We start from the raw sequence: 27,738 nt of genomic DNA, 5'->3' as shown, positions 1-27,738 counted from the left end.
GAAACTCTAGCGGGTGAAGTACATGTGTACTAGTACTTAACTTATTGATTAGCACTTAACCGAAAGAAAAATCAAACTAGAATCAATTGTTGGATGGGTATCATCGGTTAATAGGTTTCATATCCGATTTCAATTTGAGGTATGTTATGAGGTGTATTCGTCATTATTTGACCTGGTTATCACATACAATACAGAGTTAAATATGTAGGAGCTGGAACCAGTTTTCTGTCCCCTCCCTTCCCACATTCTACGGGCCTGTCTGCGAAGCATACATCATAACATTTATAGTTTTAAAAGAAACATTTCGTTGTTTGGCAAAAATATGAGAAGAATAAGCTTTCTGTAATGTTTTAAGTTTATATGCATGTACCCTCTAACCTTTAATCTATTGTGGCCTACATTTTGATTGGTTAATTTGATTTTTAATTTCGAAAACTGAATCTCGTATTTTGAATTTCGAATCTCGTATTTTGAATTTCTAATGTCGTATTTTGAATTTCGAATCTCGAATGAGCCTTCTGGGCTTTCGTATAACTGAATACAATGCTCCTACAAGTTTTGTCAAATGAGACCAATGCATTTACTTCCTGCAACCCATAGAATGCTTTCGTCACCCCAGTATACTAACCACAAAATGATAGATTGGAATATGTATCCATTTCTTAACGTGTCTAATACGATATTTTGATATTCATCGTATATACATTACATATTTTGACAAAGTGTCGACTTCATTCTTTTCATATTTAGCCCACCATTTGGAATAATCGTTGACAGAAATCGTAACAAAGATGAACTTCTGTCGCCAATTGAAAAATGAAAGGTGAAGATAACGACCAGTGATCAATATTATAAATCCTATAAGCAATACAAAATAGATAGTTAGGCAAACACGGACCTCTGGACACACCAGAGATGAGATCAGTTGCCTAGGAGGAGTAAACATTCCCTGTCGACCGGTCACACCCGCCGTGAGCCCTATTATCCTGAGCAGGTAAGCGAAGTTATCCGTACTCAAAATCAGTGTGTTAAGAAATTCGAAGCTCTCTGAACCTTGGACCCTTTGAAATAAGTGATTTCAGATCGTCCTTTTCAACATAACCAGTGATGAAAAAAGAACATGTAGGAGGATTTTGTATGAGATGGATTATATAGACTTGAACTTGAAATATGAATACAATATTGATGTTTTTCATGATCAAGATTGTTGCTTATGTTGACAGTATTTATCCCTTTGTTAAGAAATTCAAGTTTTAGAAACTCGCAGTGTAATTCGCAAGGATTATCATAAGTAACCTGCGGTACTTAAAAGAGCCTGTGATGCACAACATCCATTATCTTCATTCTGGTGTTGAAAGATCTGAGTATGGACATGTGTTGGTTTTTTAAACTTTCAAAGGATGAGAGTGAAGTTTTCAACGAAAACATAGTTGCAACTGTTTGGATTTCACAAGGTATAAGTGAATCAAATGTATCATATGTATGATATATTTGGTTTTTTGTATGAATGATGTCCACGACTGCACCCGTTAACCTCCCTACTAAACTATTCACTAATTCATGGAATCTCTTGTATACCCATCAATCTGATGTTTTAAATAAACCATTCTGTGTCGGGAACGCCATCAGAGCAAATCAAAGATCACTAGCTTTCGCTGCTTCGGAACAGATATTATCACTATGCTATCAAGATACAGGATCACGTTATATAAGCTGCAGTTACATACATATTTGTGGAAATAAAAAAGACTTTTGGATATTCTTAACTAATTTTCATTCATTGGTTAATATCATTCTATCAATACATTTCAGTCTAGCATCACTGAAATGGTGTCCTCACTTACAAGGGATGAGATAATACTAATTGAGGTGACATCGTTGTATAGAAGGTAGTGTACATGGCAGTATCAGTTCTGTGTAAATCGCGGTACGTTCCTCGCACAACGAATCAAAAGACGTTTAAGTCTATAAAAACTTCTTTACTTATCTTAAATTTGCTGATTATAACAGTCACCTGAGAATCACAAAATGAATAATTCAAATTAGAAGCGTTAGATGTTGAGGGTACCCGTATTGATATTTCCAACTCTGAGAATTGTGAAAGGTGGAGATAACGAACAGTGATCAATCTCATAACTCAAAATAGAGAGTTGGACAAACACGGACCACTGGATATAACAGAGGTGGGATAAGGTGCTTCGGAGGAGTAAGCATCCCCTGTCGACCGGTCACATACGCCGTGAGCGTTATGAAAGGTGAAGACAACGAACAGCAATCAATCCCATAAATCCTATAAGCAATACAAAATAGATAGTTGGGCAAACACGGATCCCTGGACACAGCAGATGTGGGATCAGGTGCCTAGGAGGAGTAAGCATCCCCTGTCGACCGGTCACAATCGCCGTGAACCCTATATCCCAATCAGGTAAACGGAATTATCGGTAGTCAAAATCAGTGTGCCAAGAACAGCCTAACAATCGATATGAAATATGTCAGACAGCATTTGACCCAATGATAGGTTGTATTGGCAAACTAGATCGTTATAACGACCATAGAATTTGCGAAAAACTGATTTTAGACGAGATTGTTGGAACCCCTTCACCATCAACTTGTTTGTCGGTAACCTGCTACGATTTAAAAACTGACCATACACAGAACAGGCTCTTACGTATCGAAGCAGTTGAGAGATGTAAACACCACATGCAGGAGATAATGGAATATTGCTATATAAATATGGGAAGTTGACGATAGAGAAGTTGAAATCATCCCGTTTGTCATACAGTTGAGTTGTTAGTTTGCCGTTAATTTCTACTTTCAATAAAATATCTAAGTATGAAGCAGAAGTGGACGACTCTGTGTTGTCTTTTATTTCGATTTCATTAGGATATATTGAATCGACATATGAAAGAAAATTATCATTGTTAATAGATAATACATCATCGATTTATCTAAATGTCAAATTGAATGCCACAGTAGAAGATTTTTTCTTCTCACGTAGAAGTTTTTGAGTAAATTCTGCTTCCTAGGAATATAACAACACGTCAGCTAACAAAGGAGCAGCACAATTTGTGCCCCTGTGAATTCCAACAGACTGTTGGAAGACCTGATCACCAAAGCCTACGAAGATATTGTCAATGAGGACCTACAACATATGTTTTATTCAACTTTAGAGTACTTGTGCCTGAAATCAGAGTTGCGTTTAACAAAGTAATATATATATATATATATATATATATATATATATATATATATATATATATAACACAAATGGTAGCCTCAGGATCAGTTCTATTGGGAGGATGATTTAAATACAAGCTAAGAAGAATTCTTTTTGTATACTGCAACTGAAATCTCCCTTTCCACAGATTAAACAAACACTTTTGAATTACAGTACAACAACAACAACCAGAAACGCCTATGTCAAACGACAAAACAAATATGGTTCGGACAAAAAAATGTCCGGAAAATTCTATTAAAGACCCAATTTTAAGTTAAAATCCCCTAATGGTAAGCCTCCTGTCATTCAAACATTTAACAATATATCTCAGGTGGATTGACATCTGCAGAGACTGTGGTCTGGAGGGACCCCAGAGAGGTGTTTTGATAACAATAACAGTCAATTAGTACAGACATTCTTTAGATCTTGAGGAAGCCCAGTATACCAGAGTTTTGATAGCATGGAACTGTCCACAACTGCTATTTTCTCGCATTTATTAACAATGTAATTTTAATATAATTGTATTCATTTCTTCTCTATATACATGTATTATAAATTACACAATCAGAAAACAAACAATACTTTGCACGTTAATTTCTAACACTTGTAACTTACTGAAATAATTTATATTATCAATTTATGATAACTCTATATTTATAAAAGAAATTATTCATTCAGCCAATGAATGAGAGTAAGAGAGAGAGAGAGAGAGAGAGAGAGAGAGAGAGAGGGGGGGGGGTGGGTGGGTGGGGGGTGTAGTGTGTGTGTCTGCTACTGTTAGAGATACAACCATTATACAAACACTATCATCACTGAAACTCTGCAGACGGTCCTGAGGCATGTCCTGTGTATATCAAAAGTATACATAACACCCTGATCTTTTGGCCAGGTAAATTCCAGGTAAATAACAATGACCATAGATGAGCTCCGCCCACATCCAGTGGTCCGTGAAGAAACCGTACGGTATTATTTTGGGGTCTTTAATTGACCTTTATATAAAACGTCAATGTCAAATTTTTATGAGAAACGGAAGACGAAGAAAAAATCACACTAAAACAATACGTCCCCCTTCTGGGAATGGTAGACATAATTGACATAAATAATAGTTAAGGACGATGGTTTATTTCTCCATAGATTTACTGCTTCTGTAGCTGGTCTACTGAAGGGTCATAAAAAGTGTACATGTACATACAGTTTTGCATTCATTTGTCACATCCATTTAGAAAGAGCGTCTATGTTTTTCTTTGGATGATTAATTGTATGAAACTTGTAAAATGTGAATAATAGGCTCATATATCGATTAACGTTTGATTGTACAGATGAAAAAATATCGATATAAAACATGAAAGCAATTACAGAATAGATACATCTAAACAGCGCTAAGCAATTTAGAGGGGAACAGATTTACCATCTTCTAAGCAAAAAAATAATTACAGTATATGCATCACAACACCTTAACTTCACAATACATCATTTTGTGACACACTGTACCAATCAACATTCGATTTTTGTATAATGTTGCTACGCTGGAACCATAGAGTTCAAGGTCATCTGAGAACAGCTCTGTGATGCCTGTCACATTAGCACCACTCTTTTCCATGTGTACCATCAGGACCTACATGAACAACAGGTTGACAATAATTGGATAACTGAAAGTAAGACTTAGGCAGATGTTTATAATACGCATTTTACAAATACAATAGATATCAAAGTATTTTTGTGGTTTGTATCATGTTAAAATGGAAAATAAATCAGACTCCTTTTATACGTTTGATTGGATCTCTCAGTCGTTGTAAGATGACATAGGGCCATGTCTGCGATATATGGCGTAACAATTTGTCAAGAGGGACGTAGTCCGCGAGTGTCAAAAGGTGACGACAAATACATGTACATTGCAATAAATAAATTTCATGATGAAATAATTTCCCTGAATTACTGGGTACCACTTCAATGTCAAAACCCATGAATGAAATACACAACACATACAATATTTCAATGTACAGAAATCATTTCCACGAAATTGCATCCCAGAGGAACTGTACTGTATCGATAATCTACGAAAATCATCCCACGAATTCAAATACTTCCACCGTACCACAAACAGGCAAAACTCAGTTTGTCTAATGGTATTGTCTAAACTGAATTTTGAAGGAGTTGATACTTTCTACATAAATTGACGAGCTAAGTTTTGAAGCAGACTATCAAATATCTCTGATAGACCAACCTGCTCGAGCACATTGGGGATTTCATTTGAAGCCAAGCATTACTAGTACAGGTATACGTACTTGTTCGAAAACGATGTTCAGATTTCGACCTCGGAAATTTTTATATCGAATTGGAATTCTTTAAGAATTTTTTTTTTAAAAATGTCTCTCTCTATCTCTTTCTCTATCTTTATTTTTGACAAAACATTGCCAAGCGTAATCATAATAAGTCACCAACCACTTGGATATTTCTTTCCCCATGATACATTTTGATGCCGCTTTGATTTGATTTCATTTGTAAAACGCTATTTGATTGGTTCATTTTATTTCCGTCAGCTTCTGTTAAACTTGACTGACGTCAAGTCGCAACATACGACGTCTAGGAAAGGGCGTCACAATATGTTACGTGTCTCTGTTTCTATTTCATTGTTACGAATAGTATAAGATGCATAGTGTCATATTAGTCAAACTACATCGAATGGGTTTTACAAAATTAATGTATAATTTATTGTATATTTGGAACAGTTTACGCTTCATAAGCCGCAAATATGCGGTAACTAACATATATCAGCATTTCGAAATCTCGAATCTGATAAGCATAAAAAGAAAAACACCATTCCATGAGACAAGCATGTATACTAGCGGAAAAAAGAAACTGCATTATTTGATATATGAAAAAATAATATAAAATAACAATGATTTCTTTTTTGTAATACTGTTAACAAATGTATTCGTTACAGCATTTCATAATCGATTAATGTTAACGTCGAATAAGTCACTTTCAACACACTCGAAAGACACTGGTATTCGAACTTGAATTAACAAAGTTAATAACGCGTGTAACCACCATTTGCATTCACGCATGCTTGACAAAGACACCTCATTGATGCCACTAAAGTGTTCAGAAATGCTTGAGGGATGTTGTTCCAGATGTTGGTTAAAGCCTGGCCTAAATCAGCCAATGTCACTGGCTGATTTGGTAATCGGCGTAGACGTCGTTCCATTTCATCCCAGACGTGCTCGATCGGCGATAAATCGGAGGAAACAGCTGACCAAGGCAAGACATCGACATTCTTTTGAACATGCAACACGTGGCCTTGCGTTGTCTTGCTGCAGATTGATGTGATTTTGCTGTCTCTGTATGAAGGGTATCACATGGCGCTGACTAATTTTGTCTAGATAGCATACGTCGGTGAGATTTCCATTGACAATTTGTAGAGGGGTCCTTCCACTTGTTGTTATTCCACCCCACACCATAACGCTACCTCCACCGAATTGTCGACGTTGCACAATACAAGCGTCCTGGTACCGCTACCCAACGCGACGATACACTCTACAACGGTCGTCACTGCAATCCAAATGAAATCTGGATTCATCAGTGAGCAGAATATTGGTCCAGTCCTGTATTCTGAATCGCATATGTCGTCTGCACCACGCTAGTCTAGCGATACGATGACGTTGAAGTAGTATTGAGCGCACCGCTGGACGTCTTGGTCTGATGTTGTGCTCGTGCAGACGATTACGCACAGTTCTTGGACTGATTAATCGAAGTCCAGGAATGCTACGAGCAGTCAAACTTGCTGTCTGGAAACGATTTCTCAGGTGCACAAGTTTAATGTGGTTGTCCTGTCGATGTGACGTCACACGAGGATGCCCAGAACGTGGTCGATCCCGAGTGTTACCAGATTGTTGGAAACGTCTCCATGATGACTGGATGGTGTTCCGATGAACTCCAAAGTGTATTGCTACGATGTTTTGTGCCATTCCAGCTTGAAGCATCCACTTCTACGTGAGAAGAAAAAATATCTCGCTGTGACCTTCAATTCGACTTTTAGATATATCGATGACGTTTTGTCTATTAACAATGATAGCTTTCATTCATATATCGATTTGATATATCCCTGTGAGCTCGAAATAAAAGACACCACAGAGTCGTCCACTTCTGCTTCATACTTAGATATTTCATTGAAAGTAGACATTAACGGCAAACTGACAACTCAACTGTGTGACAAACGGCATGATTTCAGCTTCTCCATCGTCAACTTCCCATATTTGTGTAGCAATATTCCATTATCACCTGCATATGGTGTTTATATATCTCAACTGATTCGATATGCAAGAGCTTGTTCTGGATATAGTCAGTTTTTAAATCGAGGTAAGCTACTGACAAACAAGTTGATGGTACAGGGATTTCAACAGTCTCGATTGAAGTCAGCATTTCGCAAATTTTATGGTCGTTATAACGATCTAGTTCGTCAATACAACCTCGCATTGGGTCAAATGCTGTCTGACGTGTTTCATACCGATTGTTAAGCCGTTCTTGGCACACTGATTTTGACTGCGGATAATTCCTTTTACCTGATCAGGATATGGGGCTCACGGCGGGTGTGACCGGTCGACAGGGGATGTTACTCCTCCTAGGCACCTGATCCCACCTCTGGTGTGTCCAGGGGTCCGTGTTTGCCCAACTATCTATTTTATATTGCTTATAGGAGTCATGAGATTGATCACTGTTCGTTATCTTCACCTTGCATCCAAACAGCATGATTACATTGGTTTTCGCTGAGTCGTGGCATGACAGAAGGGTAAATTTTGTCAAAACTAAATGCTTTCCTTAAGAATAGTGTCCAAACAAACCTTTTACACTTCTTACTCCAAACAGTATTGGCCAGTAAAACTCGTGCGTACGAGCCCTTCGATAAACAACATGTGTTCACTAACCATGAAAAAGTCCGTGCATCTGAGTCGGGTACTATCCCATATTGTTAAAAAAAACAAACATCTCCTTTATCGATTGTTTAGATTTTATAGATATAAACAATAAATATAGAAATATTATACTAAATTTTATAATGCATAGTTTCGTTTTTCCGCTAGTATATATAGTATTGCACATGGACATGAAGTAGTACTAAAATCCCCAGTTATTCATGTAAATTCTTCTGTTACTATATTTCACTATTTCTAAACATTACCTGTGATGCACCTGGATCAATTGGGTTATTTAGATGTTGCATGAGTTTGAAACCTATTGGATGGCAGCCCTGCAAGACATCTCCTGTTTGGGGATCAACCACGGGGTTGTCTGGGATGGTATCAAACTCAATTTCCTGAACATACAGAAGTAATAATATAAAGTGAGACATCATCTATCCACAGAAAAGTACATTTCGTCGTGTACCTGTTGTGTAAAGATTGTGTTAGAGCATTCGCATCGTAACCGGGAGGTCTTGAGTTCTAACTCCGCTCGTACCATGGCCACATCAAACCTTAGTCGTAAATATAGATAGTGATTGTCGATAAGCATACGTCTACATTTGGGGTTCTTCGCCTACAGCTGTTAACGTCTCAATATGAGTGACACATCGCCGATGAGATGTAAAACGAACAAACAATCAAACAAAGTCATAGGTTGTGCATTGTGAATCGATGTCTTCTGAATGTTCTGGAAGTCAGAGTAAGGCTTATTTACACTTCGTATTCAATAAAGTGATATTTTTGCTACCCATCAACATGAGTATTAGTGACAAAATGCAGCATGCAGCAATCCTAATCTATGTACAGTATCGTGTACCGTTTCCTATGCATTGATAGACAAGTGTTTAGCAAATATATTTCAATTTAACAAAACATGAGTTCTATCTGGAACGCTCTCCATTTACACACAAACATTTTGTAAATATCTGAGTGCATAAAAAATTTGTCCACACTTCAATAAGCAGAACACTGATCACGTGATTGCAATATATCATATCAGTGACATTGGTTTCCTCGCTTCCTATTACATATTACGTATTACATTACAGCCTTATAACTATGTTATAGTGAAATATTCTTGAGAGGGACGTTAAACAATATTCAATCAATCAATCAATCCAACTATATCATGTCTTGTAGTACTTTGGCTGTGTCTTTGAAGTGTTGAGTTTATTGTTGTGTCGAACGACCGAATTCGAAAATGACCGAGGTGTGATTTTAGGAATTTTTCAATTTCCTCGAATTTCTCCACCGATTGCCCTTTGAATGTTATGAAATATTCATGAAATTATTTGTTTACTTCTTTGAAATATCTAAATATTGATATGCGTTGAAGATATCACGTACTATATGTAAAACTTATACGGTACAATTTTGATGCACCAGATGCGCATTTCGACAAATAAGGTATCTTCAGTGATGCTCAACATATGATAATTTAAGCCAGATATAGTAATGAGAGTGAACAAAGTTCAACTTCTCCTTAATTCAACATTGAAGTCAGCTTCAGTAATTCATCATCCCATGGGACCATAAAAATATTCTATTGAATGTGTTTTAGAAAAAATAATTGAGATGTTTTCAGGAAATCAAACAAAAATGTCAGTAACAAAATCGGTGTTTTACGTAGTCTCTTTTCATACATTATTGCCTATATTTTTGTCTAATACACAAAATCTGAAAACCATCTCAAAATACTGTTTGAAATATAAAAGCCTCAGCTAACGCATCGGTTTTTATATTTAAAAACAACATTTCTTGACCTCGGAGGTTATTCTACAACATACACGAAAATGCGATCATTATTTCCTAAATGATTAATAGCAATAATCACAATTACTCCTGATATAAATTGTATTTCGTTCTACAGATGTAAAACAGTTTGATTCATGGCATATGCATCTCTTTGTGCGGAGAAGCGCGAAATTTCTAATTGTATCCGTCGTCTTTAAGTGGAGGTAACTCTTGGATACCTATCACTTCTTATAATAATAAGAACCACACATTATTTTTATTTGTTTGTTTGTTTTGCTGTTTTCCGCCACACTCAACAATTTTTCAGTTATCTGGTGGCGCCCAGTTTTTATTGGTGAAAGAGAGAACCCAGATGCAATTTACCTGGGAAGAGACCACCGACCTTCCGAAAGTAAACTGGGAAACTTTCTCACTTACAGGTGTGAGCAGGATTCGAACCGGCGCCGACCATAGGTGAGAGGCAGTGTGATTTTAAGCGGGATGCTCTAACCACTCGGTCACGGAGGACCTCACACGATTTTTATATACCTATTTTAAATTTAGAGTCCCCTATACTACGATTTCACTTAACATGAGGTAAAACCATTAACAAATAATTTCAAATTTACTGTGATGCTGCCTCTCCTTACACATTAATCTCTAATCCTATCCACAAAAACAACTAAACATCTACAACCTGAGGGAAAACAGTCTGCACAATATGAGGTTTATGGCGCTTTCAACATCCAAGTTCTATAACACCACTGAGAGAGGATCAATGTGTTGTAGTTGCTACAATGCTTGCACTTGTTTTGTGAATCAGGAAAATACAATTAAACACAAAACTGAAACCGATTACTGTAAGCAATCTAAATACCTTCACTTACATTTACTTTGGTAAGCCTGTGATCTGTCTCTCTTTTGTACACCATCATCTTTCTCTTACTGCTGGAGTTCACATACACTAATCTGTAAATAGAGAGGATTTCCTATGCGTCTCTACTAATTAACAAACACCTAATCTCGAGACCATCAACTCATATATTGGTATATTTGATCTGATACAAAAATTTACACAAATGGCGCATGTATATAGTTTCATAAGCATGATCAATTTTTATGGTGAGTGGTGGTTAAAGGTCAAGTTCATAAATATGTGTACCAATGAAGACATTTCCACAAGGATTTTAAGTACTTATATCAGATATGAATGTTATAGGAGTTGCATTTCCAAAGTTAAAGGCATGGACACCTCAATCCAATTGATGAGCGTTGTTAAATGTGATATTGTAATGGCGACGTCTCCAAATGAGTGAAAGATTCTCAAAGGGACGTTAAACAATATACAATCAATCAATCATAAATATAATACGCAAATAAAACATCAACGTTTCAATATCAAGGTTAATATGTCAATTATACTTCTACGCACGCGTAAAATATCACAACCGTGTCTTTTAAACCTCAAAAGATGCAGCTATCGATAATTTTTTTCTGAACATTGTGACAACTATGCTCAGTTCCAAAGTGATCTTAAAGTCATACTCTTAACGAGATCCTATTCCACATAGCTTTTCAACTGAACCAAGCGGTATATAATTTCAGCCTTTTGTAATGCATCTACGAATACATCGCATAAAGTTTGATCTCCAATTTGAGGAATAAACATGATGGAAAATTCATTTATTCAATTTATCAATACTTACTTTCCATTTTTTGCAAGAGCGATGCCGTTAGCCATGATGGTTGGCTCTGACACTATGATAAAATCCGAGCCATTGAAGTATAAAACATGCCCGAAGTGAAGTCCCAGTAAGTTTTCCATGAAATGTCCTAAGAAACTGCGATAATAGCCGAAATCAGTTGTGTAAAACGTATCTGGTCCTGTGGCCGCGACATCGTTCAGTCTGAAACAAGGTACCGGTTAAACGGATAACAAATTATGAATTGATATCAAAAGCAGTGAAGGAAACCTAACATTGAAACCATTCTTTCTGTGAATACATTACATGTGGGCTAGTTTTCCTGTATAGGTTTTGAGATGTTTTAATTCTAAGGTCTTCTCCAGAAACTCAAACTTTTCCACTGTGTCTTCTTCTGCTCGATGTACCACAACAAACAAGAGCACCTTACCTATTCAACAAAGGTATCACATTGATGAAAAAGAAAATCCACTTTAATATTTGTCTTATTTCTTTTCTCTAGGCATCAATTTCGAACCGCCTATCACATGTTACACAGTTGGCTGATTTAATCTCAGTTTAGTTGTTAAAGAGCAGCGCCCTCCATGAGATGCTTAAATCACATTGACGTGCATGATATCGATATTAACCAATTATAATGCATGCTCTAGACATTCAACGACTACGTAATTCTTCTATACGTTTTATTTCTAATCGTTGTGGGACTTAGAGTAACGTTTTGTACAATGACAAATAATAAATAAATACCTTGTTTGTTTATGTTGATTCAAGTCCTATCGTAAAAGTTTTTATTGACAAAAATAGTTACCATTTATAAGTAACATATCACAAATAACCGATGGGAGGTGCGCAAGGCTGTACATGAAGCAGCGATTGTTATATGCCCTGCACATGCTCACATTGATACCGAACCCATGTTGTACGTTCTATCAGAAAGACCCGTGATCTTTCACTTCTAACGCCAGGCGATTGGCAACGGAACAGTCACCACCTATGTTAAGCGTGGCTCTGGGTTTACGAATGAAACCTGGGACCTTCCAGTGAAACTAACTAAAACAGTTTTAATATTCTATCATAGCATATGTATAAACAAATGTAATATTCTTTTATAGAGCTACCTTTGTCCTCCAGAACACTGATACCATGAGGAAAGAAATCTTTGTATTTGAAATTGTTTCCAACAATCTTCAGTTCTTTGACTCCATCTTTTGGTTTCTCCATGTTAAACAGCATGATCCGCCCTTTGGCCTTCTGTTTATTGTATTGCTCTTGAAAGCTTGGTCCGAAAAACACTCCATTTATTCCCTATAAAGTGAAAATGACCAGATCTATTCTACAAATTGTAAAAGTTATAAAGTAATAATTTAATTCGGGTGGCTCGCTACCTTTTGAAAGAAACCTGTCGACATGCCAGAGGTGGGACCAGGTGTCTAGGAGGAGTGCCCATCTGTTGTTGACTCCAGGTAATAGGAATAATCGTTCAGACAAAATCCGTATGTAAAGAGAGGCCTAGCAATTGGTATGGAACATGTCAGACAGCATTAGACCTAACGGGAGGTTGTATTTAAAAATTACATCATTATAACGATCGTAAACAGGGGCGGATCCAGGAATTGCGGTTACAGGGGGCGCCACTTTATGAGGCAGTGGGTCTGGGGGCCGCCGTGAGACCCCCGTGGGTCCAGGACAAAGCCTTAGTAGGTGTCCAGGGGGCGAAGCCCCCGGAAGCTCCTGTATTTCACAGATTTTATAGGACTTGAAATATGTCTCTTATTTAGTGATTTGTACTATTTTCTTTTATTTTTCATAAGGTACAGTACGGCCATCGCGGATCCCGTATTAGACCGCGCTCCCCCCGCGGTATGTTAATCCTTCCCGCGCTATCCCTCCGCGGGGCAGATTTACACCGCCGCGGTGTGAAGTACCGTTATTTACCTGTTAGGACAATTTCATAGATCTATTTCATTCGTCTGCAAAAAAATGAGTACGGCTTGCTTATGGACAGCTATCTCGCATTACATACCGGTATATTAAATAAATCATTTTAGAAAAATGAAAAATAAAATCAGGGACCTACTAAAACCAGATATACTTAGGATTTAGCATATTTAATACACCTCCAATTGTTTTATTCTAAAAAAAAAAAAAAAAAAAAAAAAAAAAAAACCGGCATTTAATTTTGTTTTTTAAAAGTATTTTTATGCTACAATTAATGATAAGGATTAGGAGCTGTGTCCTAATATTTTTTACAGTGAAAAAATAATACAAATAGATCTACAAATGACCGTATACGAGTGCAAGATTAATATGTTCTGTCTGTTTTAATGGTGTTTGTGTAGATTTCGAGAATTGGTTCAATCATTTATTAGTAACAAAATATTATTTTGTATGTTTTAAGAATAACAAAATGTAAATTTTATATTATGCTAAAAGAAAGATTTTTGTTTTCTCATTTCAATCGAACTAAATGTACACCTGTTGGGTCCCTGCTGCACGTGTTCTTAAAACAACACACGGGGGAGAAGACCCTGTGTGTATACGTTCAACGCGTCGAATACAGGATGTCAAAATTGTAATGTCTCTACTCCAGGGCATGCGATCAGCTTATCAGCTTACAATTACCTACATGTATACCCAACAAATTTTACCAGTAATTAAACTAGGGTGTTTGTTTTTAATTCCTTCGTCAAGTGCTGGTTTCCTCGCTTACAACTTACTAATTCCTTTTATTACGGTACATATGAATGTCAGTATCATCAAAATTACTCTCTAATTGCATGTTAAATCAAAATTTAATATACGCTGTAGAGGAAGGTCACACATATACGACAGGGGTGGCGTATACCCCAAAACTGTGTTTTACTTGTTATCTACTTTTAGGTATTATATTACCTCCTTTAAAATATGCATTGCGTTTTTTTCTCCTCTCTCTCAGATGTTCAAAGCCCCAGAAATGTAATTAAAATTTGAGAATTTGGATCCAATTAATATTTTATTTTGATTAGATTGATGCTTTATTTGTATTGATTACCAGGCGGTGTTTGTGTGGCTAGTCTAATGTTGTCTTAGCAGTTTCACGGGTAGAGCGTGCGCTGATCGAGGTCTGGGGCGTAATAGAAGCAGACAGGAAGTGTTATGTAACAGATATACACATACCCTAGACGTTCTATACACAATGAAACCTGTTAAGTTAGGACGTCTTCACAAAATGTACTGTGTTAGGTATAGCTATAGGGACACCTATATAATACTCTCTTTCGAATTGGGGAAAAATGGTTTGGAGAGAATATTAATTAGAACATATCCTCACACCACTTGTCCCCTCTAATCTAACAGTTTGTATCTACATCTTTCGTATGCTGCGGGTCACGTTTATGGAGATGTAACTTGGGCAGATTTTTGTCAAATGGTTAAAAATTGTCCTCACTTTACACGTTTTATCCCCCCTCTCAAATTTTATATAGAGTTTGATGTTTTCCTACTTTAATATTTGCGTGATACATGTTTTTCGCAATATATATTTGTACAAATACATGTATAGTCTTATATTCCTGAAAAATAAGTTATGAAACCACCAATCTGTGATTGATACTAACAGGGAAAATCAGTTTTCGTGAAGTTACTTTTGCTGTTTCACGGGTAAAGCGTGTGCCGATCGATGTCTGGGGTGTTGGAGCAGACGGTATTCGGAGCAGACAGGGCGTGTTATGTAACAGATATACACATACCCATGACCGTTTCTTCACAGTCCAGTCAGCTATGTTAAATAGTACTCTCTCTCTCTCTCTCTCTCTCTCTCTCTCTCTCTCTCTCTCTCTCTCTCAAATTTTATAAAGGTTAGAATTTGCTGATGCAAGGTTTTCCTTTCCCTACTTTAATATAAATTTATGTTATCCATGTTTTGTTTTTAAATATTTGTACAAATGCATTGTATAGAATTAAATTCCTGAAAAACAATTAGTAAGTGATTGATACTGACAGGGATAATCAGTTTTCGTGAAGTTACTTTTGCCGTTTTACGGATAAAGCGTATATATATGCACTTGCATATGGTCATCTTCCGACATTGGTATATGGTAATCTACCCTTATATTGAATGTGTGGTTCAATAAAGGTAACATGAGAAGTTTTTGTAAAATGTGTTTTACAAGCGATGCATGCACATGTATATGGCAATTTAATGATTTATTTATAGTATTGCTGAACAAACGATCTGTTTTCAGTTTATGATCAGTATATAATTTTTTTACGTTAACGGGAGATAACTCGCGTTTGTTGATGGCATTAATCATCTACAGGTGAGACCGCGACGAGGACAGCGGGACCGCGGGGGAGCGCGGGATATGCAGGGTTACCTGAGATATACCGCGGTAGCTCTATCCCGCGGGGGGAGCGCGGAAAATACGGAATCCGCGTTGGCCGTACTGTATCATTATGCTGCAAATTTTAAGGGTTTTTGAAAGAAATTAAGTTCTAATGAAGTAATTCAAGAAATCAAAAGATTTGTTATTTATTTCTTCGGTAGTGGAAGAAAGTATTGCTTCTTTTATCGTTTAGTACATTTTTCTAAACAAGATACCACGATTTATCTTAAATTTGAAAAATTTACCGGGGGGGGGGGGGGGGGTGCCGGCTGCGCCCCCTTAAATCCGCCACTAGTAGAAGTTGCGAAATGCTGACTTTAAACGATATGGTGAAAGCCCTGTAACATCAACTTTTTTCATACTTTCATGTAAAAACTGATGGTTGAAAGACAATTGAAAAAACGTAATATTTCCCTCTGTGAATAGAAATCACGCGCTTCAGGGTAATAGTATGTAGCAACGGGTAACATTAGCAAACAACGGGTGATAATTTAAAAAAAAATATATAATATGCGTCAAATTTTGCGCGTGCAGTTCGCCGTAGATTGTTGTTTATATAACACTCAGTATGATGAAACAAATATTGTATGGACAGTAGTTGAGGGTAACACCCATTGTCAACCTCCGCTACGCTTCGGTTGACAATGGTTTCTCGAGGGTTAAAAGTTTTAATTTTATCATCAACTACATGTAATATCTATAATTTTTATACGTTTTCCGGTTTAATGCTGGTATAACTTACAGATGTGATAAAGGTCAAACCAGACGTAGTGGTCTGCATGTCTTCAGATCCAAATTCTGCAAGAAATAAAAACCCGCCATAATATACTACAAATGAGAAAAGTACAACAAATCATTACAAAGCTATAATTGTGATGCCTGATACTGCAATATAACCTATACTAATCACATACATAAGCATTCCGATATTTCAACGTATGCTAGGAAAACACTTTCAGTAATTAATGTGCTAATAAGGGCCTTTACAATATCCAGGAAGGCAATCAGCTGCCTTGTTACCTATTCCTTCCACGATGTGACAGTTTCCTGGTCTGTGGTTCCACAGTGTTTTGTGGTACTCCATCATCATGCTGAAATATAACAAAAGGTTTGTTTTATTTCTTGGCATATTTTTGTGACAGTTTCCTGGTCTGTGGTTCCACAGTGTTTTGTGGTACTCCATCATCATGCTGAAATATAACAAAAGGTTTGTTTTATTTCTTGGCATATTTTTTCTACCTCCAATTTGAGAATGTTTCACTCATCAACAGACGTTACCAGCATTAGATGAAGTGCCACAAATTTTGACCTTGCACCAAGCTTACGAGAGTAAAGGTCTTTATCGCGCCGACATTCATCCTAGAATTTGACCTTCGATTTTAAGGTCACGTCTGAAGGCATTTCACTTGCCATGCTTGAAGCTTGGCGGAGAAACAGTCATGATGTATAATGCTATCGTTGGACGCAGACTGTGATCAAGAATCGGACCTCTCAATATATGAAAATCTAAATAGCATACAAGTACTTTTCAATGAATATTATTACAGGACATTCTAGTAAACATTGGAAGTACAACAATATCAAAGTTTGTAGGGCAAATGATATTAAAATGTGACACGGCATTAAGATGTAGAGATAACATGGTAGGAGTAAATCTCACCAGACATGAGTCTATAAAACTCTGATAAGCACGTTAAGGATGCTGACGACAACTTTTTTTTTGTTTCAACTTTTATTTTCAAGCCTAGAGTGTGACATTTCAAACCATTGACTTGTTTTAACAGCTCTCCAGTCTTTGACCACATAGGATTAAACTTTCCTATCAATGTTGTTGTAATTTGAATTTCATCCGTTTTTGCTCATATGTGGGTTTTTTTGTAGTTCATTTATATTTTGCTTTCACAATAAATAAACATTTACATATTAACAATACATGATAATATTATATACACATTTCAAGCAAGTACAAACATATGTGTATATTTAGAAGTTCATATGTATATATAATGGGAAATGTATTTAATTTCAAGATGGAGAGAGAGAGAGAGAGAGAGAGAGAGAGAGAGAGAGAGAGAGTTTTGCCTGGTCCACTGATCCGTCTCAATCATTTCATGTAAATCAATTGTTTTCTGTTAACAGTACATGTACATAATTAAAGCAAGTCACATATATTCTGCCAGTATTTCTCATATTCAGTGTATTTACAGCTTGTTAGCAGCAGAGATTGTTCTATATAGAATCTATGAAAATATGTTTTTTTTTCACAACACAAACATTTAGTTTTGGGGCTTGCAAATATGTATCATTTGTCAATAAGCATTACTAAAATTTGTACTGTGTATAAGTTTCTTTTATTGTATTTGACAAATAGGGTTGCTTGTCTATCACATATAATTGGTATATTGAATTTATTGAGAAACCAGTCCTCAATTGCATACCAGACGACAACTTTCAAAGTGATAATAAGGGAACAGCGACCGATGTGTCAATCCAAATAATAAAATGAGAGTGTCGTATCTGGACAACAATAAATTGAACGAGCCATTAAATAAGATTTGGGGTCAGCAGAGATGCTTCAACAAGCTATCAAGTAAGATGCAGGTGCAGCAATCCACATAAATTATGTATCCATTGAAATCTTTGTGAAACGGGCCCCTAGGTGACCTCTCATTCTAAGCAAAGAATCCTGAAAGGAAAGCAAAACAAAGCACATAGAAAACCCAAACTTACTCAGTTATTATCTACATAATGTCGATAGTATGATGATGTTAGACAAAATATTATAAATAGATCATGTAATGAAAATAGGCATCGGATATAATCACCATTTAAACAATCCTAACTGTTGGGGTGAATGAAATATTTTACTTCAGCTTCAGATCCTCTTTACTATTGTTATTATAGGTATAGTTGACCTAGATATTTCTTTCACCTCTGACTTGTAAAATAACAAGAGTGAGATTAAGACATGGCTTTTGGCGTGTTTCTTAATCTCTTATTATACATACTTTGTAAACATTATTTCTGAATAAATATTGTTTACACTAACTTGTTAGAGAGAGAGAGATGATAAAAATGACGGGAAAATGTTAATACAATGTATTTTGTTCCTCCAGCATACACAATACCTCTCCCTGCTGCTGGGGGTATATTTATTTTCGTTAAATGTACGATTGAGCATTTGCTTCGATTTGTCATACAGAATATACTGCTCATGACATGGATATTGACCCAGTCGCTCAGGATGTTTACTTAAATGTCAGGTGGAAGAGATTGTCGTCCTGTCGGATTAACAAACTATCGCTTACTTAAAATATATTTATACAAATGCTACTACCGTTCCCTTATCTGGTTTATACTTACACTATTTTGAAAATAAACGTAATGGACAATGCCAGTGCAATTCCAAAGAGAGTTTTCAAGATCATGTTTGTTTGTTGTGTCCCAGGGAAAAAGTGGACTCCGGCTTTAACCTACATCGTACGGAAGCGTGTTACTGTCACATGACTTTTTTTGTTATATCACACGTATGAGATCGGGATCGGAACACTTGCCTTGGTTTACTTTGAAGTTCGACCCTCAACTATGGCGAATAAAACGTGGCAATATAATAAACATCTTGATTATACCTGAAAATATCCACTTATATTCGATCATCTTGTTATTCATATGCAAACATTTTCTTTTGAAGTTTCAAGATTTTTATTTATGAAACGGGACAAAACATATAGAAATATACAAAACAAATGAAATACATGTATAAGATACAATGTGTATAAGATATGGTTATTATTTTATCATGAAATCAAAATAGATACAGTATATGTCACGGTTTCAAAAATAAAAAATAAAAAATATTCAACATGCAGACGACATGACAGTGGTTTTAAGTGATACCGATTCTCTAAAACATACAATAAACACCATTAAAAGTTTCTGTGAATTAGCAGGGTCAAAATTAAATTTCACAAAATCAGAATGTATTTTACTTATTACAAGTAATCATATAATTAAGAGATATGCAGAACGTTTCTGCAAAACTTTAAATCTTGACATTGATTATTTAGCTAAGACTTCTGAAACATCAGCTAACAATTATGGCATTCTTAAATATTTTCCAGTGTTTTATAAACAGGTGTTTTTTGCTTCAACCTTTGTCAAGACAACACAAACCAAACTCTTAACGCCACTGAAAAAGTCACGTGACTGGGCTAAGGTAAGCTGTGACCTACTCTGCTCCGTCAATTTTGACAATATTTGGACTGTTTTCGTAGTCAGTTGGTCTCCAGATTCACCAAATGATTTCGCGACGTTGTCGCCGATATATGAATTTAATTTTGTGCAGAATTCAACTTTACGTATAGTGAAAACTTTGGAGATCCTTTTTGTGAACAGTTCTGCTGTGTGGTGAGTACGTGTTCACCCGTGTTTACCTGAAATTATTCTGTGTTAAACATTGGTAAAAGTCTTTCTGCAATATGGAAACCTTATCTAAGCCAGTTTATTTAAAAAATAGGGAAATCCAAATGAACAGAAACAATCAAATTTCAGACTTTGAACTTATGCAAAGTGTCATTCACTCAGTCGGGGACACGGTACGTTGCATCCAGCTTGACCGTGATCTTTGGCGTATATACCTGACCAATGATGAAAGTAAACAAACTCTATTAACTCAAGGGATTGATATCAACAATCAAAACTTCAATGTATACGAGCAAAATCCCTATGTCACTGGGTCAAAATCACCCGCAGATAGAGTTCTTACAGTGACTGTGTCTGGAGTGCCCCTGTCTGTCGATGACAAAGAAATTTTGGCGATGCTCACAAAACTTGGTGCTAACCCAAAAAGTGACCTACAATATGAAAAAATAAGAAATCCGATGACAAAAAAGATTACTGGTGTGTTAAATGGCAACAGATACATTTATTTAGAACCCTTTCCAGATAACAAATTTCTCCCTCGCACGAGCTACTGCGCAGGGATACTGTGCCGCATTTATCATTACGGTCAACCAAAACCCCCCAAACGAAAATGCCGAATTTGCTGGAGTTCTGACCACCCCACCAATGAATGCACGGAAGAAACTAAATGCAAAGTTTGCCTTCAACCGGGGCACCCCCCCCCCCCCCCCCCCCGGGTGATGAACAATGCTCTGCCCATGCTAAAAAATGCCCCAATAACTATATTCTATTCCAAGGCGAACAAAATGCTCTTTCAAATTTCTACCCATGTGAAATATCTGTATTTGGTGAAAAATTCAATTCTGCAGAACAGGCCTTCCAGTGTGTAAAAGCTATAAGATCCGGCGATCTCATGGCTGCCGATAAAATCTGAGCAGCTAAGTCGGCACTCGAAGCCAAAGAATTGGCAACTTTGTCACTACATCGGATAGTTGGATTTCATCACGGATTCAGATCATGGAGGAGATTATTTCGAAAAAAATCGGAACAAGTTGAGAATTTCCGAGATGTTCTTGAAAACTCTACCAAAAATGTCATTTTCGCAGAAACCACATACAATGATTTTTAGGCTACAGGCCTCAACTATGATCAATCCATGCACACAAAAACCTCAACCTGGCCTGGAAAAAATGTACTAGGACAGATACTTGGACGGGTAGCCACAGAAGTTAAGAAAAAATCGAAAAACAAATCCAAATCTGGGTTACCTCGCCCGGTTTCAGTCAAATAATTATTATAACAGTCTCTCATATTTGTTTATACCTGACACGATTTTTTGTCTGCTATTTTCGCTATGGAACATTTGAAGTGTATTACCCTGAATGTAAGGGGTTTAAATGGTTATGAGAAAAGAAATACATTATATCAATGGTTTAATGATAACAATGTGATGTGATTTTTCTACAAGAAACACATTTTTGCGAAAAAAATAATTTTAAGTATGACTCAAGATGGTTTGGTACATCCATACACTCTAATACTGACTCTGCTCATAGCAGAGGAGTATCCATTCTTTTTCATAAAAAGCTTAATTTTGACATCATAAATATACACAGATCTGTTGATGGTCGTAAACTTTTGATTAATATTAAAGTCATGATCTAATTATCACACTCGTAAATGTTTATGCACCCAATGATGATAAAAGTAGAATAGAATTTTTCAAAAAATTAAAAACGTGGATTTTTAAGCTAGCAATGAGTGAAAACAATACTATACTTGCAGGAGATTTTAATACGATTCTTAATAAACAGGATAGACATCAATCACAATCAACATATAGAGATAAAAGCTCAAAACATTTAGAAGATCTGCTATCATATTGAAACTTAGTCGATACATGGAAAATGATACATAAAGAAAGAGAAGGATTCACGTGGTGTGACGGAAATGGAATACCTAAAAGTAGAATAGACTTTATATTCATGTCTGAAAATTTTGAGTTAGATATGTCAAATGTCTTTCTTAGAAAACCTCCAAATACGCTAGGTAATAGAAGCTCGGATCATTTATCAATTAGATTAAACCTTTTAATGAATAAAGAAAACAGGGGTAAAGGTTTTTGGAAATTAAATACCTCGCTATTAGCAGATATAAACTACACTACCGAGTTAAAACAACTGTTAAAAGATAAACAAGAAGATTTAGAAAATGTAATTGATAGTCAAACAAGATGGGAAAAGGTGAAATCTATTATCAAAGAATTTTCGGTAAATTTTTCAAAACAAAAAAGCCTAAATAGAAAACAAAGAATTACAGTGTTAGAAAAGGAAATAGAAAAAATTGAACTGTCACCGCATCATTTAATAGATATGAATAGAAAAAAATCTCTTGAAGTCGAATTAGATGAAATCTATTCGAAAACAACTAAAGCTGCATTTATTAGATCAAAAGCAAATTGGATAGAAAATGGAGAAAGGAACACATCCTACTTTTTAAGACTAGAAAGAAAAAAACAATCTGCAAATACAATACACGAAATTAAAGAAGATAATAAAATGATAAATAAAACTGAAGATATAATGAATTCACTTTGCAATTTTTATGAAAACTTGTATTCAACAAATCATGTCCCAGATGAAAATATAAAAAAAATATTTAGAGGATTGTGAATGTCCTCAACTAACCAATCAAGAAAAAGATATATGTGATAATCTTCCAACGGTTTCCGAATGTGCACAAGCTATAAAACAGATGAAAAACAACAAATCCCCCGGATCTGATGGAATACCTATCGAATTCCATAAATATTTTGGAATGACATTAAAAATTACTTTTATAAATCACTAATTACAACATTTGAAAAAGAGGAAATGACTTTTTCTTTAAAATTATCAATTATTTCTCTGATACATAAAAAGGGAGAGAAAAATGATCTTCGAAATTATAGACCAATTAGTCTTACAAATTGTGATTATAAAATTTTAGCACAAATTTTCGCTATAAGATTACAAAAAGTTATAGATAAACTAATAAGTAAAGACCAATCCGCATACATTAAAGGTAGATATATCAGTGAAAATGCAAGACTTTTACTTGATATATTTGAATATGTGAAACAAAACAAAAAGAAGGAGCAATTTTACTTCTTGATTTTCAAAAAGTTTTCGATTCTGTAGAATGGAATTTCATGTTCAACACCCTTAATAAATTTAATTTTGGAGAGGAATTCATAAAATGGATAAAATTTTTATATACAAATCCTGTATATCGCATAAAAAATAATGGATGGATGTCTAGGACCTGTAAAATGACCAAAGGCATTCGACAAGGATGTCCAATCTCAGCATTGCTTTTTATATTTATCGTAGAAATAATGTCGAAAAAAATTCACAATTCACCTGAAGTTAAAGGCTTTAGTAATGACCTTATGACTAATGAAATAAAAATACTTCAACATGCAGACGACACATCACTTTTTTTTTTATACAGGATATCAGATCTATAGAAAAAGTCATTAAAATAATTGAACACTTTGGTCAGGTATCAGGAATGCAACTCAATAAAAATAAATCTGAAGGAATACTATTAGGTCCTTTGAAAAACAGATATGATAAATTATATGATATCAATATCACCAATGCACCTGTTAAATGCTTAGGGATATATATAGGTCATGATGCTAATCAATGCAAGGTGAATATAACGAACAGTGATCAATCTCATAACTCCTACAAGCAATACAAAATAGATAGTTGGGCAAACACGGACCCCTGGACACACCAGAGGTGGGATCAGGTGCCTAGGAGGAGTAAGCATCCCCTGTTGTTACAATAAAAACTGGACGGAAAAAATTAATAAACTAGAAAAAAGACTTACAATGTGGAATACAAGAAAATTAACCTTATATGGAAAATGTACCGTAATAAATACTTTAGCATTAACACAATTATACTATAGTGCAACTATATTGCAATATCCAAGAAAAGAATCCATAAAAAAAAATAAAGAAAACAATCTTCAATTTCCTATGGGGCAAAAGAGAAAGGATAAAAAGATATACTTTAATTGGAAAACAAGATGAAGGAGGAATAGGTATTGTTGATATTGATTGTAAATTAAAAGCACTCAAGGCTGCTTGGGTAACAAGAATTTTCAATGAAAAACAATCATCTTTAAAATCTTTCTTTAATTCGTGTATTCTTAAAAGATTCGTTACACCCGAATATCTCATAATGACAAATACAACCAGTACTGATGAAATAAAGCAAATTTTTCAAATCATTACCAATATTTTACTGTGAAGTACTCAGTACATTGAATGAATGCAAACATAAATCACATAAAATAAAAGAGATGACTGACGTTGAAGTATTATCGCAAACTATATGGTTAAACAATTTGACTCGATTTAATGGTAAACTTCTTTTTTACACAGATTGGATAAAAAGTGGAATTTTATACATTAAAGACCTGTTTGATGAAAACGGAAATTTTCATGATATCAATTATTTTTCTAATATTCTTGTCAACAAGTCTAACTGGATTTGCGAATATAACACACTGGAAAAGGTTAGTAAACCTGTCCAAAAATATCACGATACTTCAAAAGGAGTCTATATAAATATAAGAAAACAAAGTAACATTTTATTAGAAAACAAGAGAAGAATACCCCTAAACTTGATAAATAGCAAAACAATATATGATATATTTATCAATAAAATCTTTATTAAACCCTACTGTGAGAGATTTTGGGCAAAAAGCTTCAATTTCAATTTTGAAGAAAACAAAACAAATATTTATCAGTCAAAAATCACTAAAATCAAAGACAAGCAATTAGCAGAATTTAATTACAAACTCCTACAAAATCTACTTAATAATAATAAATCTGTTCACAAATGGAATAAGAATGTATCCAATCAATGCCCGTATTGCCAAACACTCAAAGACACAAAACATTTAATCTTTGAGTGTAGAAACGTACAATTAATATGGAAGAAATTAGAAAATCATTTCAAATTTAATTTAAAATGGAAACATGTTGCATTAGGATTTTTTCATGAAGAAAATAAAACTACCACTTCAATAAATCATTTATTATCATATACAGCTTATTACATATAAAAAATAAAGATGAAGTTAAGATATGAAAATAAAGAAGAAAATATTAATGACATTTCCTATTTTGTAAAAACAAACTTAATGTACCAATATGAGACTTATAAAACATTGAATTTCAACTTCAATTATAAATGGTTTTATGATATTTCTATGACTTTGTGATGATAATAATAAAAAATAGTCAGACTATCTGAAGGAGTCTGTCCTTCAGTGAAGCTGCCTGAAGGGGAAAATATGGACATTGTGTGTTTAAGGCTGTTCCCCTCAGGCAGCATGGCGTATTGAAAAATATCTCTACCATATTTATATATATTTGTTATAGTATTATAAATATCGAATTTATGTATATGAATGTATATCTATATGTATGTGTCTTATATCTTAATTTTCTTAAAAGTAATATAGTGTATGATTTAAATATATATATATGTGTGTGTATATATATGTATACGTGTGTGTATATATATAAATGTATGTATATATGTGTGTGTATATGTATGTGTGTGTTTATGTATATATACGTATGTAATTAAAAACGAAATGCATCCAAAAAAAAAAAAACTCCACTGAAAAATTACTTCTACAGCCAATATGGTCAAATGCAAATTTTCTCTTCAAAGGTAAATTAATATGTTTTGATGATTGGACAAAAAGAGTTGAATTTTATATGTTAAAGATATTTTTAATGACTCAGGTCAACAAAGATTGTCTTACTAAGAAAACGAACTGGCTATGCGAGTATAAGATGATACGACATATTTTTAAAAACTATTGAACTCGGATATGATTTTTCGAAACTTCCCTACATCAAAACCAAAACTATAGATAAAAATTTATGTTTACAACATAAAACTAAGATTTTCTGCACTACTTAAACATAAATTCCAAAAACCCTCGCTAACAAAGTTAAGTAGAGAGTTCCAAATAACAGATAAAAAGGAATGGGAATCACTATTTTTATTGAAAGTTAAATACATTGAAGACAAATCCTTAGCAGAGTTTAATTATAAACTAATATACAACTTATTGAGTAATAATCTCCTTCTTAGCAAACAGAACAACACTGTAACAAATAAGTGTAAATTGTGTAGAAATGAAATCGAAAACACAAAAACACCTTATCTTTTATTGTAGAAGCAACTAGAAGCAAATGAATCTCTTGTGAACTCCCGAATACATAATGGTTAGATTACTGTAACGCTCTCCTGGTTGGTGTTCCAAAGAAAGTCCTGAGCAAGCTCCAACATATTCTGAACACTGCCGCACGTCTCATATCCAGGACCTCTGGTTACAACCATATCACTCCAATACTACGAGAACTACACTGGTTACCTGTGCAGTATAGGGCACAATATAAGATACTTACTTATTCTTACAAAGCCTTACATGATGAGTGCCCAACTTATATCAAACGATTACTAGAGGTATACAAACCTAACCGAAATTTTAGGTCTATAAAACAATCGGTCACTCTAGTTGTTCCAAAAAGTCGAACCGTTATGTGTTCGGTGTTTCAGAGCAATAGCTCTAAAACTGTTGAATGCCCTTCCAGAACATGTAAGGGACTGTAGAACACTGTGTGCGTTCAAGAAGTCACTGAAAACACATTTTTTCCATCAAGTTTTCCAGGACTAGTTTCTATCATTTCAGTCATTCGAGTTTGATGTTTCAGTGCATGAAGATTGCCTTATTTGTTTTGACTGTGTGTCTTAGTTTTCGAGTACCATTTTGTGATGGCTTTATATTTTAAAAAATCTTTGTTTTAATTTATCATAACTGAGACATTATATGCTGTGTGTGTATTTCATTATTCTTATTAATTTAATACGCCCTGAAACTGATGTTTATTATTATCAAGCATATTTATGGTATCTTGTGTTTTCATGTTTTATATGTACAATCAGGATAGGTACAACTACGGACTGTTTACATGTGGTAACGCCTTTTATATCATTGCTTTTTAATGTTTCATTTATTTTCCATGTATTATGTGTATGAAATTCTGTTGTAAGGTATACATGCATTGTAAAGCACCTTTGAGCGTACATAGTGTATGAAAAGGGTGCTATATAAATATGGTATTATTATTATGTCTCCGAACACAAAGTGTCGGAGACATATTGTTTTTGCTCCGTTTCTTATTCTTCTTCTTATTTTCTTCTTATTTTTCCTCTTCTTTAGTGAGAAATTTGTCCGCGCGATTTTATGAACGTGCTTCGACTGATCCACTTCAAACT

At 34.9% G+C, this 27,738-nt stretch overlaps 1 protein-coding gene across 1 annotated transcript; it reads right to left on the bottom strand.

Moving 5' to 3' along the window:
* Positions 1–4,323: 4,323 nt before the first annotated feature.
* Positions 4,324–19,494, bottom strand: LOC125681294 (serum paraoxonase/arylesterase 1-like). The gene is made up of 9 exons (XM_048921320.2): positions 19,343–19,494; positions 17,000–17,070; positions 16,722–16,777; positions 12,734–12,920; positions 11,922–12,045; positions 11,619–11,819; positions 10,800–10,881; positions 8,397–8,531; positions 4,324–4,832 (listed from the first exon to the last, which is right to left on the bottom strand). The coding sequence occupies exons 1-9, from the start codon at positions 19,405–19,407 to the stop codon at positions 4,662–4,664; spliced, it is 1,092 nt and encodes a 363-aa protein (XP_048777277.2). The 5' UTR covers positions 19,408–19,494; the 3' UTR covers positions 4,324–4,661.
* Between the last annotated feature and the right edge of the window lie 8,244 nt (positions 19,495–27,738).

The sequence above is a fragment of the Ostrea edulis genome, chromosome 2, assembly GCF_947568905.1.
Source record: "Ostrea edulis chromosome 2, xbOstEdul1.1, whole genome shotgun sequence".
In the NCBI taxonomy this organism is placed as follows: Eukaryota; Metazoa; Mollusca; class Bivalvia; order Ostreida; family Ostreidae; genus Ostrea; species Ostrea edulis.
Note: the sequence above shows the minus strand (reverse complement) of the source record. Positions and strands in the feature narration are given on the sequence as shown.